This window comes from Nuphar pumila, chromosome 7 (genome assembly GCF_984573655.1).
Source record: "Nuphar pumila chromosome 7, dmNupPumi1.hap1.1, whole genome shotgun sequence".
Classification (NCBI taxonomy): Eukaryota; Viridiplantae; Streptophyta; class Magnoliopsida; order Nymphaeales; family Nymphaeaceae; genus Nuphar; species Nuphar pumila.
The window spans coordinates 104,308,375-104,330,164 of record NC_143255.1 but is presented as its reverse complement, the minus strand read 5'-3'; the positions used below and the strand labels follow the sequence as shown (position 1 = coordinate 104,330,164).

The 21,790-nt window shown below is 39.0% G+C and overlaps 1 protein-coding gene across 1 annotated transcript in view; it reads right to left on the bottom strand.

Moving 5' to 3' along the window:
* The window catches only part of LOC149832736 (plant UBX domain-containing protein 7-like), a 44,332-nt gene that overhangs the window by 2,618 nt on the left and 19,924 nt on the right, over positions 1-21,790 (bottom strand). Inside the window, exons 2-8 of the mRNA XM_090012567.1 lie at positions 20,080-20,207; positions 19,879-19,971; positions 2,310-2,505; positions 1,420-1,497; positions 1,259-1,327; positions 538-681; positions 308-407 (exon numbers count right to left, since the gene is read on the bottom strand). Of these exons, the coding sequence (XP_089868693.1) occupies positions 308-407; positions 538-681; positions 1,259-1,327; positions 1,420-1,497; positions 2,310-2,505; positions 19,879-19,971; positions 20,080-20,207 (808 nt within the window). The remainder of the gene's footprint in view (positions 1-307; positions 408-537; positions 682-1,258; positions 1,328-1,419; positions 1,498-2,309; positions 2,506-19,878; positions 19,972-20,079; positions 20,208-21,790) is intronic.

Genomic DNA, 21,790 nt, shown 5'->3' with positions numbered 1-21,790 from the left:
CACGGTCAACATCATGTTCTGAACTTTATCTTTTTTTCCAATGGAAAAAAATCATCTATTTTTCTATGATATTGATTCTTTATTTTCTATTCCTACCTCTCAACCCTCTGGACAGACTAGACTTGTTTCTTTCAGACTTCTTCCAATATGGAAGGAGTATTAACATGAGTGAAAAGGAAGCACAGTAGGGGCAAACAAAAATGCTGTATGTTCTATTCCTTTGCCAACACACAATGGTTGGGATGTATGTTTCTAGATATCCATGTCTGTGAAATAGTATGCAGAAAAGAAGAATTCAACCAAATACCTGACTTTGGTATACCATTTTGAGTATTTTCTCTCATTCGCTTGCAGGGGTGAGCAATATGATGATCCTTAGGACCTTTATCCATGTATGGAAGAAGGTCCTACATTAGCAAAAAACATCCATCAGATTAAGCAAAACAAACTGCATCATTTCAAACTATGTTGATTAACAAAATCTTCATAATATGGTATTGTATAATAAGAGAATGAGAAAAACATAAACGTTAGTACCTCTAACAAACACTCCGGTTCAACCATGCCAAACCATGAACGCATCTTTTGCCCTGTGATGGGGTCAATGACCAGAACAACAGGGATATTCACCAGATTATAGTAAGTGCAGACCTTTTTGCCCTCAGAGGTATCATCATAAACCTGAAACATAACGAGAGATCTTCAAAGGGATACTGAAACAATACAAATATTCAGGGCTATATCATACTTGTGTTAGAAACTTAGAACAGTGGTATTGGTTGATATAGTTACTTGTTATTGTACTTACACATGATGCCACTTATAGCGTCATATGATGTCATCTTGTTGCTCTTCATTGTTTTGGCCATGCCAGTTACAAGTGAAAATTATTGCAAACATCATCTATATTAATCCTTTATAATGCCCTATTTAGGGATTCCTTATATAAATGATAATTGTGCCGCACCTCACCTAAGAAAAAACTTTAGGGGTCAAGGGACATTAACTTCTCTCTCTTCTTTTCATTCATATTCTCTAATCTTAGTTAACACCAAATGTAGGCCTACCACATGCACTACCAAAGGGTAGTCACTACATAATCATATCTTTCAAACACTTTTCTATCAGATTATATGGTTGCACTTTAGACTATATCAAACTCAGCATCATGATCTCTAAAATTGATTAAAGAACTAAGGCCATCGAAATAAATATGGTATTGAGAAACAAGGTTACGAGCATTAGGTCAGTAAAAAACCTGCCAGAAGATGAAACCACTGCTGATTGTTTGTGCAACAGCTTCATTTGCCCAAGTATCTCTATTCAACTTCATTCGTTGAAACAATTACAAGTTGAGTGGAAACCAGCCCCAAGATGTTCAAAATAGCAGTAAATGAAAGGAGCAGCAAAATAGATTACCATGTGAGAACCGAATTCCTTGGTGGATTGCAAGTTCACAATAAGCCATTTACCCACCTGAGCAGCTTCTAACTTTGCCTGCAGTCATCAACAGTAATATCATACTATGAAAACACTAATATGTGGAAACTGATATCAAATGCAAATAAATCTACGTCTGGACACAACATACTACACTATAACCATTATCATGGAGGGGGGGGAAATAAAAAGGAGAAAAGAAAATGATATGGGATGCAAATGCACAAACATAATGAATACACTAAAGCCATTAATTTTGGCTATTTAGCTACATATCTTCGATGTAAAGAAAGAATTTTACTTCTTATTGGAGGAACGTCAACCTATGAACTAAGACCCCCATAAACATGCTCCTGCTCACAACATAATCCAACCTATACTGGAGAGATTGCTCTGATCTCAAGCAATAACAACATAGTCATGAAACAAACATGAAGGAACTGTTCATGTATTTTGGTTCCTCAGCAAGATCCAAAGGGAAAAAATGGATTTGTACCCAGGGATGGTGACAGTCATTGGCATAGCGGTCCACTTGGCATAAAAGAATTGGCAAAATTTTCCTTAATAAAGTTCAAACTTCAAACCCATGAAGAAGGAATTCAATACAAGAAACAATCTGAATTAGAGTCAATATGACAATCTGTACACTGTTGAACTAGTGTCAATACGCAAACCTCCACTGAAAAAGTTGAAACAAATGCACTATCCATAGTCTATCACTACAGAAAATACAAAAAAGAAAGAAAAGCAAAAATATGAGATACTAGATAGATTTAACATTTATGAAAAACAAAAAATATCAAATACGAGTAAAAGCAAGAAAAATCCGAATGTGAATTTAAATAACAAAAAGAACTAAAGATGTTCACCTGCTCAAAAGTCCCCTGATACATCAAGGCAAATGGGGGTCGATATAGGGCAGCAAGATTATCTCGAGAACCCTCACTTGTAGAGGTAGCAGCTCCATTGGAATCCCAAACATCAACATGTTTAGCCTCTTCTGTGAAATCTCGAAATGCAACAAGTGAATTTGGTTGTTGTGAAGGATAGGGTGACCTTCGATTTCTATAACCAAAAGAAGAGAAAGCAAGGGCTGATCATTCGGTAAAAGATAAACAGCATACTGCTCCCACAGAAAAATGGTATAATCACATTATGAAAGAATCCACATCCATTATGACGAAAATCAATTCCTAAAGCAAATTACATGAGTTATCCTATATTAGCCACAAGATTAGATAATCAGACTTCCCATTCCCACAAAAAGATCATATAAAACAGGAAAATAACTATTTTATGAACCTTTATTCATGCAACCAACAAGCACCACACTTTTTTCTTTTCTTTTTATCAGAATATGAATTAAAACAGTGTTAGAAGAAAGATACTACAAAAAATCTTTTTGTACATGTGTGCTTCGAATACTGATCCATACAAGGGCAATCAAAGTGATTTACAGAGTGCTTACATAAGTCTTTGCCCTCTTCAGAAAAACAAGCTGAAAAGGCAAAGACTGTAACAACTTAAGCTAACAAAAATCAAGAATGGGGTTAAATATATGAAAAAACACCAACAAAGGAATATAGAAAATTAAACCCAAACTTCTTTGATAGCATACTTTTCCATTATATTATCTGTAAAGATCAGACACCTTCACAATGCATTTAACAGAGAAATCTTAGCACTAATCATGTGTGTGTGTGAGTGAGAGAGAGAAAGAGAGAGAGAGAGATTCTGGGCACTGAACCTATATTTAGGAAATTCAGAAACATCGACTAAAAGATGAAAAATAAATCAAAAGAAAATTTCATAGTTTCTCTGAATTAGTTTAGAGCAGAGTTACCGGAAGCGCCTAGGTAAGTGGGGAAGCGTGCTTCGAAAGCGCGAAACGTCGCACTTCCAAAATGCGCAGGGAAGCACCATTTTTTAATGGGAAGCGCACTTCCCTTTTATGGGAAACACGCTTCCTTTTATGGGAAGTGTGCTTCCCATCACGCTTCCCCCGCGCTTCTTCCTCGCTTCTCCCATTTTTTTCAATTTTTTTGTATTTTTTTTCGCTTCCCCTCGCTTCCTAGGTCGCTTCCGAGACGATTCCCGATTTGCTCCTAAGTGGTCCCATGCTTCCCGCTTCCTAAATTTTTGAAAGTGCCTCGCTTCCCGCCCCCGCTTCCTCAACTGGCAGCCATTGTTTAAAGACACACATTTTGGTATTGTAGGAGTTCTTGACACTATAGCCTAGGAATCATGGAAATGCAATATCTTCTTTGTGTGCAGAGAGTTTCATCTGGGCCTGTTGAAACTTTTGAAGATTTGTCAATTTTGCCAATTTTAGCCTTTCAAATGTATGAGAAAACTTCCAGAAGTGAAGAAAGATATTGCAAATGCTGAGCAGCAGAAATCTTTTAATGAATTTAAGCATCAAAAGGAACCCCCATGGAATCCCAAGGAATTGCATTTTCACCTTAGCAGGATAAACATAAAGACTAAAAGTAAAACACAGAGAGAGACCTGTTTCAAAATCTCCAGATACTTTGAGATTGAATCCCTGGCTGAATTCCTTACATGATCAACAGCTTTCCCTCAAGTCCACTTAAATAACATAGATAGCATGGCACATGTATTATGGAGGACAGAACTACCTGGCTAGAAGAGAGTCCATGTACAAAAAAAAAATAGTCTCGGTGGAAGAAGCTATTCACCAGAAGACAGACATCCAAGAAAAATGTCCGAAAATAATATATTTAATCTTGAAACTTGGCACCAATTTAGTCAGTTGCATGCTACCTGAAGGACGATCTAGACTTCATTAAGGTAAAAATTACCCACAACCTCACGAATGACTGCATAAGACATCTGTAAAACAAAATCTACAGAGATTGCATGTCTGCACACATATAACATCATCAGAGATGTCAAAGAAACCTGTTTGGACAGCATATTTGACTGATAAAACTATCCAATTTTACTTGATTTGGTAGAACCAACACCAGATCTGAATACCAACTGCTAAGATGCTTTCAAATGCAAATCCAATAAAAATCCAGAAAGAAAATCTAATCCTATATGTGTGTGTGTGTGTGTGTGTGTGAAATTAGACAGCTTTTCATGCAAAAGTTAGATCACATAACAGTAGTGAACTATCTGGGTTTAATTCTGGTGGAAGTGTCAATATATCCACATCAAAATCTAATAGTGCCAGATCCGATTAGGATGGATTCCACCTAGACAAGACCAAACCTGATCTGTTCACACCTCTAAACTTCATACAAATGAGATGCATGCACAGAAGCATATAAGCAGTCACATACACATTTTTCTTCATACATTTAGGCTTTGCTTTTGGCTACAAGCCATGAGCATTACTACGTGGATATGATGCCATTGACAAGCCACATATGAATACATGATTAAAAAGAAAAATGAAGCATTTTCATCATGTTCTCATTCTTGGAATATTAACTAACATAGAATGCTATACGATTAGCGCATAAAATGCACATTTCTTCCATAATCAAAATGTTTATTAGATCTCTACTAAAAATTTTCCGTAAATGGTTGCCCTACCACTAGCATATTTCATCATTAAATTTTCACAAGGCAGATAAATCATGACATTTTTAAACATCAGCAATGACCTCTATACTTCCACCCATAGTTACAGACATCAGCAATATTTTCAAAATATCGTGATATTATTGCTGTATTTTCAGCAAACGATATTATAGGTAAAATCAAGGTTGTAAGTAGCATATCATTACCCATATTGGTTGGGCCCAAAGTTAGATATGTATCGTAAAAAATCATAATTTTTAATAAAAAATCAAGAAAATTTTGAAAAAATAGCAAAAATTCTAAAAAAATTATTACACATGAAACAATGATGAATTGCACAAAATACAACTATAAAATCACATATGAAGCATTTATGTCTCTATGAGCTGCATAAGACCAAGGTTGTAAAAGCATAGCATAATCCATATCAGATGGGCCCAAAATAAGATATGTATCGTAACAAATCGTATGTTTTAAATAAAAATAAAAAAAATCCAAAAAATAAAGAAAAAACTAAAAAAAAACATAACAAAAAAAACAATGATGAATAGCATAAGATAAAACTATAATATCACATATCAAAGCATTTATGTGCAATGAATGACATAAATAAGACATCGAAGATTCAATAATAAAGATAATATGTAATAAATGGCATGCATATCTCACAAGAAAAATGCAAACTATGAAATAATATGAATATCAAATAATGAATCCAAACTAATAAGTCACAACATTCATAATAATGTGTGTTTACATAAACAAAAAAAACATAAATTGTTTTTTCAGTACTTAAAAAGTTTACATAGCCAAATTTATTCAAAATTTAACAAAAATGAAATAGATAACGACAATCATGAGTATCATCATCATCATCATTCTCTTCCTTTTTTAGCAAAAAATCTTCCTAAATCACTCTTAAGCTCTTTAGGGATGAATATGAACTAGGCACAAGGGGTCTTATATGATTTTGAAAAAAAATTTGAAATGAGTGCACAAAAACTGTATTTATAGCGTATATTAATATACGCACTATATCGGAGTGTATCGTAAGATACAGGGGCGTATCGTAAGATACACACCCATGTCGAGACATGAGTGTGTATCGTATCGGAAAACCCCATAGATACGATATGTATCGTACCGTATCGTACGTTACAACATTGGGTAAAATATCGTAATATTTTGAAAATATTGCAATATTATTAATTATTGTTACTGTTTTTATTTATTTTTTATATCTTAAATGTGTTTTTCTTTTTTATTTTGCATCTTTTACTTATTTTTTTCATTATATATATTATTATCTAAGCACAATATTTTCTTACTTTTTTGTTGTTTTTATACATTTTTTATTTTTTAGGCCCCGAGAATTTCTTGATATTTTTTTGGGATTTATCACCAAACCTATAATATAGCGGATACCGATATTGTGACTATGCTTCCACCTCATCAACTTCCTCTTCTTTCCTCCACACCCATTCCACAATTAAAAATATTCAAACAAGACCACCTCTATGACGGCACACATAATGGATATCCTCATATGCAAATCCTTGCATGACCACTTCCTATATCCTTCTCAGTTGCACGTTAATAAGGAAAATGTATATGAAAGGGAGACCGTTGCAGCCATATCCACAATGATGGATAATGGTGGTCTGACCAAATTCCCAAAGCTTCAAGAGAACAGATTGTTTTTTTGGAGAAAAATAAATAAATTTTGGATAGAAGAGAACAGATTGTTTATTTCCCTCTGAATTAAAACTTTAGCATGCGACTAGGCATTTCTCTGGGAAACTCAGCCACTGGTCCATCACCTAGAAAGCACCTAGTGGTAGGGCCCTTGTAGGTAAGTCCCAACTCCGAACTACTAGAGTAGGCTAGCTCCTCACAATGCACCATAGCTAGCATGTAGGTCTCCTTCAAACCAAAGTCTCTAACTCGATTCTTCCTCCTGTTTCTACTCTTTTCGGAGATCTTTAATACAAAACAAAGTGGCTCCAGAGTGTACACAGGGATACAAACTCAATGTCACCACACATGACTGAGTAAAAGTCGGTACAAGGCCAAAATACAAAACAGAAACAGAAAATTACAAAATACAAAACTGATTCTGTACACAACTTGGACACTGCAAAACTCCATAAAACATGTAAAATCTTCTAGGCACAAGGGATCTAATTTTAAGTGTGTTATAAAGTGAGTCTAATGCCCAAATTTGAGGCAGGAAGCACGAGCCAATTCGGAGTTATGCCTTCGCAAAGTAGGCCAGATGATCACACTGTATTTTGTCTCTGAAACAAACACCTCGCCAGAAATCTCAGTATTGAGGCCCAAAATGGAAAAATCACTCTGTCAAAGTCTGGTCAAACTCAAAGCACACACTCTCAAGTCTCAACTATCTTCAGACGAAATCTCAGCCACAGAGCACGTTCAGATTGGGAGAACCAATCGTACAAAGTCACTACACTACAAAGCTTCAGCTGGCTCTGCTCAGGAACTGCACACACTACACCAGAAAACTACTCCAAAAACAGAGAGTTTGCTTGCACAGCCCCCGGTCCAGATCTAATCATATACAATTTACCGTTTACAGTCCAAAATTGGCACAAAATGCACGAACAGAAATGGTGATCTATCGATCCAAAGTGTGTGGACTATCGTCAATGCACAGAACAACAGACAGTAGGGAGACACCGGATTCCGATGAGAATTCTGGGATACTCAACCCACACTTCAGCGTGCAAATGCTCAGATGCAATCTACAGAGTCTGATAACCACAATAGACTCAAATGCGCCAACGGGAAGCCTTCAGATGGCCAGAAAAGTCAGAACGGCACTGCAGCATGTTGAGGAAATGCCACAGTTCTATTGTATGTAATACCCTTTATTGTATCTTTTTGTACATAAATTCTATAATAGGGGTATTGCTGTAAACTAGCCTATCCCACTACTCCACTATCTCTGTTTTGTCCTGTAGTGGGCTCTATGGGGGTGACACCCCCTTTTATCTTGTTGTAACCCTATTTGCAATCTAATGAAGCTTCTTCTTCACCTCTTTTTGTGTGTTCTCTTCTTCTCTCTTCTTCCTCTTATGCATGCTAATATGGTATCAGAGCCATAAAAAGATCAAATGAGGGAGTGAGAACTAAGTTTTGGGAGAGGAGCAAGCTTCATTCATCGCTCGTGAGATTCAGTTTCGAGGGTCTTGCCGGAAAGTGCTGATGTCATGTCCAGTGGACAGCAAGGTTTGGGCCATCTGAAGCAACCATTTGGTAGATCTTGATTTTAGAAAGCCTCTAAATCAAAAATCGTGATCATTGGAGTAGTATTTGATTTTATATGCATTTTTGTTTGAATTTCTGAAAAGGGCGTGAACCAGTGTTGTGAAAAGCGTTGAGGCGTAGCGAGGCGCTCCACCAAAATCTGAGGCGAGGCGTAAGCCTCGAGGCGCAAAGCGTAAGCCTCAAAAAAAAAAAATTTAACTTAAAAAAAACTATAAAAATGATCTAAAATTATAAATAAATAAGAAATGCTTTATTGATGAAGCGCCAACCAACACGAAATAAAAAAATCTCAAATAAATACGAAAAAAATATGAGATTAACATGTAAAAGTAACATAAATGGCAAAGAACAATAAACATCCACTTGAGCCTTTTTCTATAGCTACAGTTGGAAAAACCAAAAGGAAATAACACACAAACATAAAAGCAAGAACTGTGGAAGGTGAAGTCCACTGAACATTACAAACAAGAGAGCAGTAAAAGAGAAAGGTCCCATCAATATACTAGAGATAAATTGGGCCATTGATCCTTTTCCCTTGGTACCAGAAATGTGGACAGCCTAAACACACAACGAATCAAATGAGTGAGTTTAAGGAGGGGAGAGAAATTCAGCAAATTCATGTCAACTATTGTAACAAACATAAATAGAAATTTCAAGTAATTGCACATAAAGATTCAAGCAGCCTAGCATGCAATATGGTGAAAATTGGTCTTCAAAAATATCAAACAATTTTTCGAGAAAGAAAAAATCTCAGCGACAACAATGAGCCAATGTATTTCCATCGATGAAGAGAAGAACATAAGACACAATCGTTATGTGGGTGAGTGAAAAAATCAGCCTTTGGATGTAATCGGAAAAAGCTTTCTTTTGGAAGCACTAGACATAGTGGTGCTTTGATCTCGAGTGGCACCTTAAACTCGAGATGAGGGTTGCCAAGGGAGCGGAGCAACCGCTTCATCTTGCCCAAGGTGATAAACCCAGAAAATTGTTACCGGAAAACGCAGAGGTCGCCGGCGGCGAGTGGTGGCCGGCGACAACAGTGGCGGCGGCGAGTGGTAGCACGGTGGTGGCTGTGAGTCGTTGGCACGGCTGTGAGTCGCTGGCGAGTGGTCGCACGGCGGTGGCTGTGGTCGCACGGCGGTGGCTGTGGTCGCACGGCGGCGGCGAGTGGTCGCACGACGATGATCGGCTACGGGTGGTGGCCGGCTGCGAGTGGTGGCCGGCGACAGCAGTGGCGGGGGACGAGAGGGGACGGAGTGGAGAGAGAAGGGGCGAGGGCTTTCCCTCGCCCCGAAGAGCCTGTGTCTTTTTTAAAGACACAGGCGCTTCGATCTTTCGAGAATACGGGCCCGGATCCGGGTCGAACTCGGGTCCGGGCCATCCGATTTTTAATGCGCGCCTCGCCTCAAGGCGCATGAGGCGTACCCCTTAACGGTGTTGCGCTTTTTAAGTGCGCCTCAAGGCGAAAAGGGCCTCGCCTCAAGGCGAGGCGCGCTTTTTGCGCCTTGAGGCGCATTTTTAACAACACTGGCGTGAACTGTTTAGACTTTTTTGCTTGTTTTGATCTGATTGGTCGATTTAGATGGCATGGTTTTGATGTTTGTGGGTCTTTCTGACTGGAGATTGCGTTGGAGGTTTGTTTGGTAGAAGATTTGATGTTTTTGATGACTTGTATCGTGGTTTTGAAGAATCTCTATAGGGGTGGTAACTGAGTTTTTGGGTACTATATGCCTATCGAGTGCAGTAGTTTACTTATTTTGAGTTACTGCACTTGTAGTGGTTTCATTTGAGATTGTTGGGTGTGTCTTCCATCATCTTTGGCTGAATACTTGCTGTTTTCATCTTCTATATTGGTTGGTTATCATATTGTTGTAGTCTTGTGGAGTGGTAGTCGTGTGACAGTGTAGTAGTTGGGGGTGCTGCTGCTTATTACTGAGCATAGCACATCACCTTTTTTGGTGTTGTGCTATTTTGGAGTGTGTGGCACTTGTATGTTTTTGTGTGCATAGACATTAAGTATTATAGTTTGGAGGTTTAATTGAAATGGAGAAAAGAGACACCACCCAGTTGACTTCAGTGAAACCAATTATTCTTTTTTGTCAGATTTTATGATAATCATTGTTGATGGCAAAGGACTAGGGGGCTTTTTTTATGGGACTTCAGTGAAGCCCAAACTTAGACAAGTAATTATGAGAATGTGGTCAAAGAATGAAAAATGAACAATGTGAAGGTCAAGGCATGAATTCTTGGCTTTGTAGAACCAAGAGTTTTCATGAACATCTTTAAGTTTGTTGAAGCTAAGTAAGCTTGGGGCTATCTCAAGCAAGTGTACACGCAGGAGAACTGGGCAAGACAACACCAGATAATGCAAGAATTGAGAGCATCAAGATAGAGAGGCAAGCTAGTTGAGGAGTATCATTCTGAGATGCAACTGATATGTAATTCATTGGCCTTGATTGACAATAAAAAGTGTAAGACGTGCAAGGATTGCAAGACTTGTATGGATACAAAAATCCAATCCAGAGAGATAGCAAGAGTAATTGAGTTTCTTATGGGATTGTGCCCTGAGTTTGATAATGTCAGAAGTATTGTTATTCATAGATCATCCCTTCCTCAAGTCACCCAGGCTCTTTCTGAAATCATTGCTGAAGAGGCTAAGATGAAATATCTTCAATCTTTCTCCTCTAGTGATTCTGTTATGGTGGTCGCAAGACAACCTAGCAGTTTTGGTGGGAGAAATATGAGATTTTTGAAGTATGATGAGTAATATGTGTTGTCATTACTATAAGGAAATAGGGCATATGAAAAAGGCAAGTCATGTATTGAAGATGAAAGGAATGAAGATTGGAGGGAATGTTGCAATGTCAGGAGTTGCAGGAGGAGAAAAGAATGTGGTGAAAGAAGAAAGTCATGTTCTTATTGTGGCTTCCACCTCCACTGTCACTCTGGATGCAGAGGCTCGTGTCACCTCTAGACTTGATCAATTAGCTCAGCAAGTCCAACAATTTCTTTCTTTGAACGCTTCTTTCAGTTCTTCTGGTCCCACTGGTACATCTGATTGTGCCTATGTAGGTATTCCTAACTTGACTTTGAGATGGTTGATAGACTCAGGAGCGTCATGTCATATGATTGTCTGTACTAACCAATTGTAGACCATGCAGCGGTGCCTTTCGCAGCACTGTAGATGGTTCCTTCATGACTGTTTCCAAAGTTGGTTTTATTACCCTTGAGTGTAATCCTTGTGATAAACTTAATGTTCTCGAAGTGTTTTATTTTCCTTCTCTTGCCATGAATTTGCTATCTGTGGATAAAATTACCTAGTATAATTGTAATGTAATCTTTACTCCTGATGGTTGTTATGTACAGGATCGATTGTTAGGAAGAAAGATTGAGACTGGGCATAGGCGAGGGCATCCATACTTTCTGGATCAAAGTCAAAGGGAAGATGATGGGAGTAGAGCTGGAGTTACAATTTTGGATTCTTCTATGTTGTGGCACCAACGGTTGGGTTATGTGTCAAGTTCTAGACTTCAATTTTTGTTATCTTTTGGTTTGATTGGGTCTTCTTGTAAGCATGGAGTCTCTAATGATGTAACGTGTTGTGAGAGCGGTAGGTTGTCGAAAAGTCATGTTCTTTCATTCGTCTTAAGTAAATTGAGTTTGTGAGTCCTTTTGAAATAGTTTCCTCTAATGTATGGGGTCTTTCTCCTCTCGTGTCTAAATGATGATCAATGTATTTTGTGACCTTTATAGATGATTTTACCATATATACATGAGTTCATTTTATGAAAAATCAGAGTGAGTTAGCTAATATTTTTAAAGTATTGTGTGTATGTTGAGACTTAGTTTGCAGCAAAAATAAAAATCATGTGTTCTGACTCAGGGGGAGAGTAAATGAGTAATGAAACACAAGAATTTATACTTGAGAAAAGGATTGTGCATCAGGGGGAGAGTAAATGAGTAATGAAACACAAGAATTTATACTTGAGAAAAGGATTGTGCATCAGAGGTCTTGTCCTTATACTGAAGAACAGAATGGGGTGACAGAAAGAAAGAACAAACATATATTGGAGACTACCATGGCATTGATATTTAACAGTGGAATGCCTAAGGAATTCTGGGAAGAAGCTGTAAGAACAGCTGCACATTTGATAAATCGAATATCTTCTAAGGTAATTGGAAAGATCTCCCCTCATAAGAGACTGTTTGGCAAAGAACCAAATTATAACATGCTGAGGGTGTTAGGAAGTACGTGTTTTGTTCTAGTTCCTCAACAGTTCAGAGATAAGTTGTCCTCCAAGGTAGTAAAGTATTGCTTTATAGGATATCTTGAAGGACAAACAAAATATAAATGTTTTGTTCTCGTAAGTAGGAAAGTGTGGACATTAAGGCATGTAGAATTTTGGGAACATGTGTAATTCTTCAGTCAAAATGAGTCAAAGAAGACTGGATTCTACTTTATCCTTCTTGGTGCCTTCGACAGAGATTTCAGATAGAAGAAATGACAAGGAATGAGTTACATATAGCAAAAGACCATTAGAGGGGCTTGCAGTCCTTTTTGGAGCAACATGATTCAGGGGAAGAACCCTTGCCTCAGTCAAGTCCCAATATCTTCCTAGCCGATCCTCATGAATTAGCATCTTGTTCCTCAAGTGCGTAGGAGTTCTAAACCTTATGTTCATCCCTATAGATTTGTTTCCTATGATCTTAGTTGTCATAAGCGTTAGGCAGAGCCTAGGCGGTGAGCTCCTAAAAAGGCCTCGGCAGCTAGGTGATACCAAAAATAATAAAAAAACATAAAAAACATCATAAGAAACATGTATACAACATAAAATCAATCAATAATAAGCAATAGGCAAATAATATGTCATTAAACACTGTAAAACAATTATATTACATAACATTAACCTGCTCAAATAAATTAAGAATAAATTAACAATTGAATAAACAAACCATACAACTAACAATGTTAATGAACAATATACAAAAAATAAAATCATGTATACAAAAAAATTAACAACAACAATCGACATAATACAAATAATGTCTTCTTCTTCTTCTCAACAATAGACATAATACAAGCAATAGACAAATAACATGTCTTCTCTTTTTTCGCCTCCTCGAAGAAGAAAACAAATTATGTCTTCAAAAAAAAACTTCAAAAAAAAGCATAACCTTTAAAAAAAGCCTAGGCGGCCTAGGCGACAATATAGGGCCCCACTGCCTAGACCTGATCGTCTAGGCAATGGGGTTGCGCCTAGGCTGCCTTTGACAACTAAACCCATGATTCCTTTTATGTTAATCATCAAGCATTTCTAGCTATGATTCAGTTCTATAGTGAACCAAAATCCTATGTTGAGGTTGCATCGGATTCAGAGTGGCAAAAAGCAATAGCAGAGGAGTTGGTGGCTTTGGAGAGAATGAAAGAATGGGAGTTGGTTGCACTGCCAAAAGGGAAAATTGTAGTTGGTTATAGGTGGGTGTAGAAGATCAAAACTAAGGCAGATGGGTTTGTTGAAGGATATAAGGCTCGTCTTGTAGCAAAGGGATATAGTCAACAGTATGGGATAGACTTTGTTGAAACCTTTGCACCAGTGGCCCACATGACTACTATTAGAACCCTGCTAGTTGTGGCTGCAACAAGAGTATGAGAACTATGACAGATGAATGTGACAAATGTCTTTTTAAATGGGGACTTAGAGAAAGAAGTGTACATGGAGCTACCTCAAGGAGTTGTTGATAAGGAAGGCAAGGTGTGTAGACTGAAAAGAGCATTGTATGGGTTGAAACAAGCCCCAAGAGCTTGGTTTGAGAAATTCAGTGTTGCAATGGTGAGGTTGGGATTCAGACAAAGTTATCATGAGCCAACCTTGTTTGTGACATCTTCTGTTAAAGGCCAGTGTCTTCTGTTGTTTTATGTAGACGATATGATTATTGTTGGAGATGATAGAGCTATGATTGCCACAGTAAATATGCAATTAGCCCAAAACTTTGAAATGAAAGATTTAGGAAAATTGAAATATTTTCTGGGTCTTGAGATTGCATACTCTAAATGAGGAATTTTGTTGACTCAGCACAAATATGTAACTGGATTGATTGAGAAGGCAAGACTTAGAAATGATACAAAGCAAGTGAATACTCCTATGGAATCTAACTGCAAATTAAAATATATGGATGGTGAACTATTCGGTGACCCTCCAGCTTATAGGTAGTTAGTTGGGAGTTTGATTTACTTGACCATCTCACGGCCTGATATTACATTTGTAGTTCATGTGGTAAGTCAGTTTATGCATAGTTGGCAAACCAGTGACTCGGGCTTGGATCGCCCGACCTTTAACTCACGGGTCAGCAGATCGACTCGGTAACTCGGATGGGTTAGGACCTAAAATTTTTTGTGTTTTTTTAAACAATACTTTAAATATTGAATATAACATTATGTTTTCTACAATGTGAATGCAAATAATCAAACTCCATGCAGCAAATTCATTAAATAAAAGCATCAAATAACAAAAACTACAAAATGTATGCATAAAAAATAAATAAGCTTTATAGCTGCACATATCCACATACATAAGAACAATAATGAAAATTGTGAAATAAATATTAATAATTAAGCTACACAGGTAAAAATAAAAAGAGTAAAAAATAAAGAACTAGTAATCACTACCATTCTAAAAAGGGAGAAAGAAGAAGGAGACGAAGGAGAAAAAATAAAAGAAGAAGAAGAGCAGAGATAGGAGGAAAAGAAAAAAAATAAGAGGGGAGACGGGAGGAAGGAAAAGAAGAAGAAGAGGAAGAATAAGATGACAAACAGAGAAAGAAATGAAGAAGAAGGGAGACTGGAGGAAAAGAAGAAGAGAAAGAACCATAGACAAGGGAGAGAGGGAAGAAGAAGAAGAGGCGGGAGAAGAAGAGATCTAGAAAGGGGGAGAGGAGAAGAAGAAGGAGCAAGAGAGAGAAAGAGGGGCCGAGAGGGGGGGGGGGGGGGGGGCAAGGCATTACCTTGAGTGGCCTCCTCCTCCTTTTTAGTTGGTACGAGAGGGCGAGAGCCGAATGGAAGGTGATTGCCAGTGGTCGTCAGTGGTCGCAGACCGTCGCCATAGGGAGTTTGAGACTTTGAGAACGAGAAGAGGCGAGAGAGAACGAGAAGGGTCGACAGGCCCTTCTCAAAACAAAATATGCCTTTTAAAGTGTTGAATTGATTCGTACTGAAACAAACTGGCTCCAAACCCGAGACGACTCGGCAAGTTGGTACCAAAACACCAAGACGTGATTCAGTCCTAGGTCGAACATTTCAGGATTGAATCAGTTGACTCGTTGAGTTAATCGATTCCTAGCCGATTCCCAATTGATCGTGGTTAAACCAAGATTGGTCTGGATCGATGGCCCAGTTGGTGGGCAATTTGATCCGACTCAGGCGATTCCCGAGTCAGATCATCAGGTTTGCCAACTATGAGTTTATAAGTGTCCCTAGATCATCTCATTTGACAACAGTCATGAGGATTATCATATATGTTAAGGGTACCATGCATTATGGTTTGTTCTTTTCTACCATATTGTCATTGGAGTTGAAAGCATACTGTGATGCAAATTTTGGAGGAGCTTCTCAAGACGGAAGAGCAAGAAGCAACAAAGAGTTGCTTTGTCCACTACTGAGGCAAAATATCGTGCAATGGCTCAAGTGACTACATAAATCATTTGGTTGAGGTGGTTATTGCAAGGCATAAGAGTAAACATAGACATGACAACTACTTTTTATTGTGACAATTAGAGTATTATCTATATCGCAAAAAATCTAGAATCTCATGAGGACTAAGCACATTGAGATAGATTGTCACTTTACTCGTAAGACATATCTAGATGGAGTTATATTCTTGGCATACATTGGAACTCAAAGCCAGATAGCCGATTGTTTTACAAAAAATTTACCCTTGAAGGCTTTCCAATCATTCTTGTTCAAGCTTGGGTTGATTGTATTCTCATCACCTCAAGCTTGAGGGGCAGTGTTGAGGAAATGACATAGTTCTATTGTATGCAATACCCTTTATTGTATCTTTTTTTATATAAATTTTAGTGTAGGGGTATTACGGGAAACCAGAGTTGCCAATCGGGAAAGAGAGAGCGGGAAGCAATTCAGGAAGCGGAAGCGGGAAGCGAGGCACTTCCAAAATTTTAAAAAGCGAGAAGCGCGGGATGACTTAGAAGCAAACCAGGAATCATCTCGGAAGCGAACCGAAAGCAACTTAGGAAATGAGGGGGAAGCGAAAAAAGATAAAAAAGTAAGAAAAAAAACACAAAAAAAATAAAGGAAAGGCGGAAGCGAGCTTCCCCTAAACTAGGAAGCACGCTTCCCAAAATTTTTTGGTGCTTCCCAACACATTTCGGAAGCGCCACGTTTCATGCTTCCAAAATGCACTTCGAGAAAGCACGTTTCCCCATACACTATGGCGCTTCAGGTAACCCTGTTGTAAACTAGCCTATCCCACTACTCTACTATCTCTTTTTTGTACTATAGTGGGCTTTATTGAGGTTGACACCCTCTTTTATCGTATTGTAACCCTATTTGCAATCTAATGAAGCTTCTTCTTCACCTCTTCTTGTGTGCTCTCTTCTTATGTCTTCTTCCTCTTATGCATGCTAATACAACATACCAGATGAGCAGAAATGAACAGAGAATGTATAGAACACTCAATCTGAACCATATATTGCACGAATTATGAGTGATCTAGGTGTAGATCACTAGATCTAGGTCTAATCTAGCGTGCTAAATGCTAAACACGGCAGAATTGCAGAATTAAGTTCAAAAGTTGCCAGATTTACCCCAAAGAGGCCTACGGTAGCTCGATCTGCAGTATTAATGCACAATCCACTTGATCCCCATGATCTGAGCTTCGAAATGGATCAGATGGACCTTCTGTGACTGTGATCTTTCTTCTGAAACAAAATTAAAGTGAGATCCACCATGAATTACGCTCAGGATGCTGGCATCATCACCGGATCTGAGCTTTAATGGATCGACCAACGTGAATTACACAGCAAGCTCACTTGGAAGGAGCACATGGCTGCAGCAAACACACGAGCTCAACTTGAGTTCTGAACCAGATCTGAGTTTCAGATCTAAGTGGAAGAAGATGAATTTCAGAAAAGAGGAGAGAATTCAAAGGAATTCTAGAGAGACAAGTTCGAAGAGGAGAGGAACTAGAGAGAGTACTCGAGTTCAATTCAATTCCATCGTTCATTCATGCATAATGATTTTGGCGCCAATTGGGCCTATTTAAAGCCACTTGGGTCGATTTTGGATCTGATCCAACCCACATACATGTTCCTAGCCCCAAAACCTGCATTACATCCTTTACTACTATGTCACATGGGTGCAGGTGCGGGCGCGGGTGCGGAGATTCGGCACTTCCAAAAAACCCGGGTGCGGGGGTGTGGCAGGGGCAAAAATGTAAAATATACATACATATATATATATAAGGGGGTCTGAGGGTTCCCCCGACGCGGGTTGGGGGTCCAATTTTTTTTGCTGGTGTGTTTGTTTGAAGACTCGTTACCCACGTTCTGCTTGTTGTGTACTTTGAGGCAACGGGACAAAATTGATGAAACGAAAGGATTGGCAATTTGATCGACCCAGCAGCAGCTTGCTGCGTTCTGCTGACTGTCATGATTCAATCATGTCTGAAACTCCCTGGTCTTCACGAAAAAAAATATAAGCGCAAGGTTTGATGTGGTTTGTTGGAGAGAGAGTCTTCATGAGGCCTACGACTCCACTGCCACGCCATAGGATTCTTCAAATTTCATTTTATATACAGCTGCACTACAGCGCACCCATCTCGTGAGGAGAACAGTGAATATTAATAGCCAGCAAGGCTACCACCATCATTATCATTTATTATGGAGAGAGAAAATCCTTTACGAAAAAGAAGGATCAGCAAGACTACCACCATCATTATCATTTATTATGGAGAGAGAAAATCCTTTACGAAAAAGAAGGATCTGGATTGAAAAGGCAGGAGCAGCAGCAACTGTCAGCAGAAATTTTTTTAAAAAAAATTTCGCAGGCCATTTCATAGGGCAATTTTTTTTTTTTAAAAAATCCAAAAAAAAAATGGACCTAAATGATCCTGGGTGCAGTCAACGCACCCAAGATCGGGTTGACCGCACCCGGTGCCGCACCCGCGTCGAGTCGCGTCAACGCGGGTGCGGCACCCTGCTAGCCGAATCCCTGTGACATAGCTCTACTACTGAAATGCATGTCAAATTACATGAAATGAACTAAAATTACATCAAAGAAAAGTAAGCTAAGTAGGGGCTCAAGGTTGGAAACCAACCGAGCACACACCCTAACTAGGCCCAGGTCAAGTGGAGTCGTATCACCTAGGGAGTCAATGAAGAAGATTTTATAGTTTTTTATAATGTTTTAATTTTAAAGTAATTTTTTTGGTTTTTCTATATCCAATTTGTGACAACGCCTTGCCCTAAATGCATAAATAACTCAAAAAATAAGTGAATAAACGGAAATGGAACAAACTTTATAATATATAGGTGGAGAGGGAATATACACTCCATGCTAGAACATCAGAATTGTGCATTTACATATCTCCCTTTGTATAAGGTACATGCATGGAGAGATTGCACTGACTTTTTTTCCCCAGAGAAGGAACAATAAAGTACTTTTTGCAGGTACCACATGCAGCATGCGACTCTTGCCAGTATTCTGATAGTTTGGATCATCATGACCTAAGCAAAGGACAATAAAAGACCACACATGCATGCATGCACACCCACATATGCATGAGCAGACACAAGCACATACCCATACACATTTACAGATGCATATGCACACATGCACAGGCACACACAAACACACATTTACAGATGCATATGCACGCACATATACACACATAAGAAGGTAAAATCAATAAAGAGGGAAACAAATCAGCAGTTCATAGAATTGGAATAGAAGACCACCAGAACACGTCTCCAACACTATGAGCATGAGCAGATCTAACAGAAGGTGAAAACAAAGCTAATGGGACTGATAATTAATTACAAACCAACCCTACATTCAAAGGGATGTCTTCTTTGACACAGGATATCTTGTATCAGAAAACATGATGACAAACATATTAAAACATGCATGGACGAGGGCACCAGGATAAAACTTCACATAAAAAACTAAGTATTCCAAGTGATTACAATGCTTCATTTATGACCTAACAACCCCCTAAGCAGCATGACACACATCTAAAGTTATCAGGCAACCAAAGCAACGCAAACATAGAAAGATTTCTCACAATCTTATAACATCCAATATATATTACGGTAAATGAAATCAATCACCTGCAACCATCACTCAGTTGCATCCATGTTTTGAAGCTTGTTTAGATGATACATTATTTTTATCGACTGGCAAAAACCTTCCAGTAAAGCGCTTTTGTTAATCTCATAGTACTATAAATGGGCAAATAAGACATCTACATCAATTTTTCTATTAGCCAAATCTCCATACATATTCCACAGCTCATAATTACAAGATTAGCAATTAAAGAAAAATATTTCCCAGATACCCAGGAGCAGTGCGTAGTTACGTACCCATGGATGAAGGAATCTGCATAAAGCGCTTCGCGTTTCACAGGTAGAGGAGGACGTATATCTTCATGCTCATTCTTAAGATCTTTTGGGTTACTGCAACAAGATTGAAATCAATAATCCCACAATCCCAGGGAAACGTTATTTGGGGAGAAACTAATGATGCTGCCTTATTCATTACACAAATAAGTATCTTCAACATACTTGGAACTTTCAGGAGGCAACATAGTAGATGTTTGTGATGATGGGAGGACAGACGTCAATGCAGATCCGCTGCCATCATTTCCAACATAGAACAATTGAATAGCTTCTTCAAGCTGCCAATTGGTCACCTGCAAAGAGAAGTTCGGGTTGCCCCTTCTAATAAGTTGGAGTTCAAGAACTTGTGCATCTAAAAAAAGGACAGAATAAGTAACAATTCATTTACAGTTACAAGGCAAATAAGTAAATTTTGAACTTATTCCATGAATTATGTACCAGAAGAAAAGGTATAGGATCTAGTAGTGAATCCATTGCCACCTTTCACTTACAAATTAGTAGTCACAAATAAACCAGCAGCTTGCAAGTGTTTTTTACTTATCTATGTTATCGTGTTGTGATTTCTCTTTCTCGTTGTGTCATTATGGTGGAACCGTACTCAGGCATTTACGATTTCATTGTTCCAGTATTTTCATCATCTTTTGTCAATAGCTGGACAGATTAGAACCGCACTATTCTAACTGAGGAAGCTCAGGGTACAATCCCATTGGGGGTCATGTCACATTTGCGTGGCAAAAAAGACATGGCACACACCAATCTTGGGTAATTTCCCAGTAAGAATACACAGCAAGAGAGAGTAAATTGGGGTATCCCTGTGACATATTTGGGGGAATGTAACACCGGCCCCATCGTGGGGCGGTTACGGGAGGAGGGGGAACCGCTGCCCCCTTCCTCTCCCACGAACTTGATCGTGGGAGAGGAACGAGGAGGGGAACGGTTCCCCCCATTTCTTTTTGAAAGAGGCAATAATGGGGGGGAAGTAACCGACTCCCCATGGCGATAATGGGGGCTCCTCCCTTCCCCATTCGATCATCCAGAGAGAGGAAGAGGCAGAGAGAACGGGAGAAAGAGAAGAAGAGTAGACGATCCGCCAGCGACAGGTAAGTCCCCTACTCTCTCCCTTTTGTTTTAATATGCAGATCGTCGGCAACCGTGAACAAAAATAGGAAAAACTTTGTCCTTGGTCTACCGATTAGAAAAAATGGGGGTAGCAGAGGGTTTTCCTCTACTACCGCCACCGAAAATAAAAGGGGGCGGGGTTGGCACCCGTCGACGATCGCCAGCAGTGTTGCCCCCCCCCCCTCACTTGCAGAAACCTACAATAGTCCAGCAACGGGGATTGCCGAAACTGTTGCACGTTGTGATGGCTGACTCGGTCTGCGTTTTCTGCAAACCGAGTCGGCCATCGGTTTGGACGACCCAAACTGAGTCGGGTAAAGGCAGATCAAGTGGGCTCAGTCTGGGCGTGTCCAGACCAAGCCAAACGAAAAAAAAATGTTGACAGACCGACTCGGTCTGCACAGACCGACTCGGTTTGTTCGGACCGACTCGGTTTGTTCGGACAGACTCGGTTTGTTCGGACAGACTCGGTTTGTTCGGACAGACTTGGGTTCGAATTAGTTAGCAGACCAAGTCGAGTTTGTATTTGTGGACTGTTCAGTCTAGACCAAAGACGGACCCAATATCAGTCAGACCGACTTAGTCTAAACCGAGACAAATCGGACTTGTGAGGTATATAAAGATATGTGTGCGCCTGATTGATCGGGTGCGGTGGAAAAATCGAGATAGCAAAGACTCAATTTTTTCATTGTGAATTGGATCCAGGTTTGAATCCTAGTATGGACCCAAAACTCAAGTCGGATCACGAACACCCAGG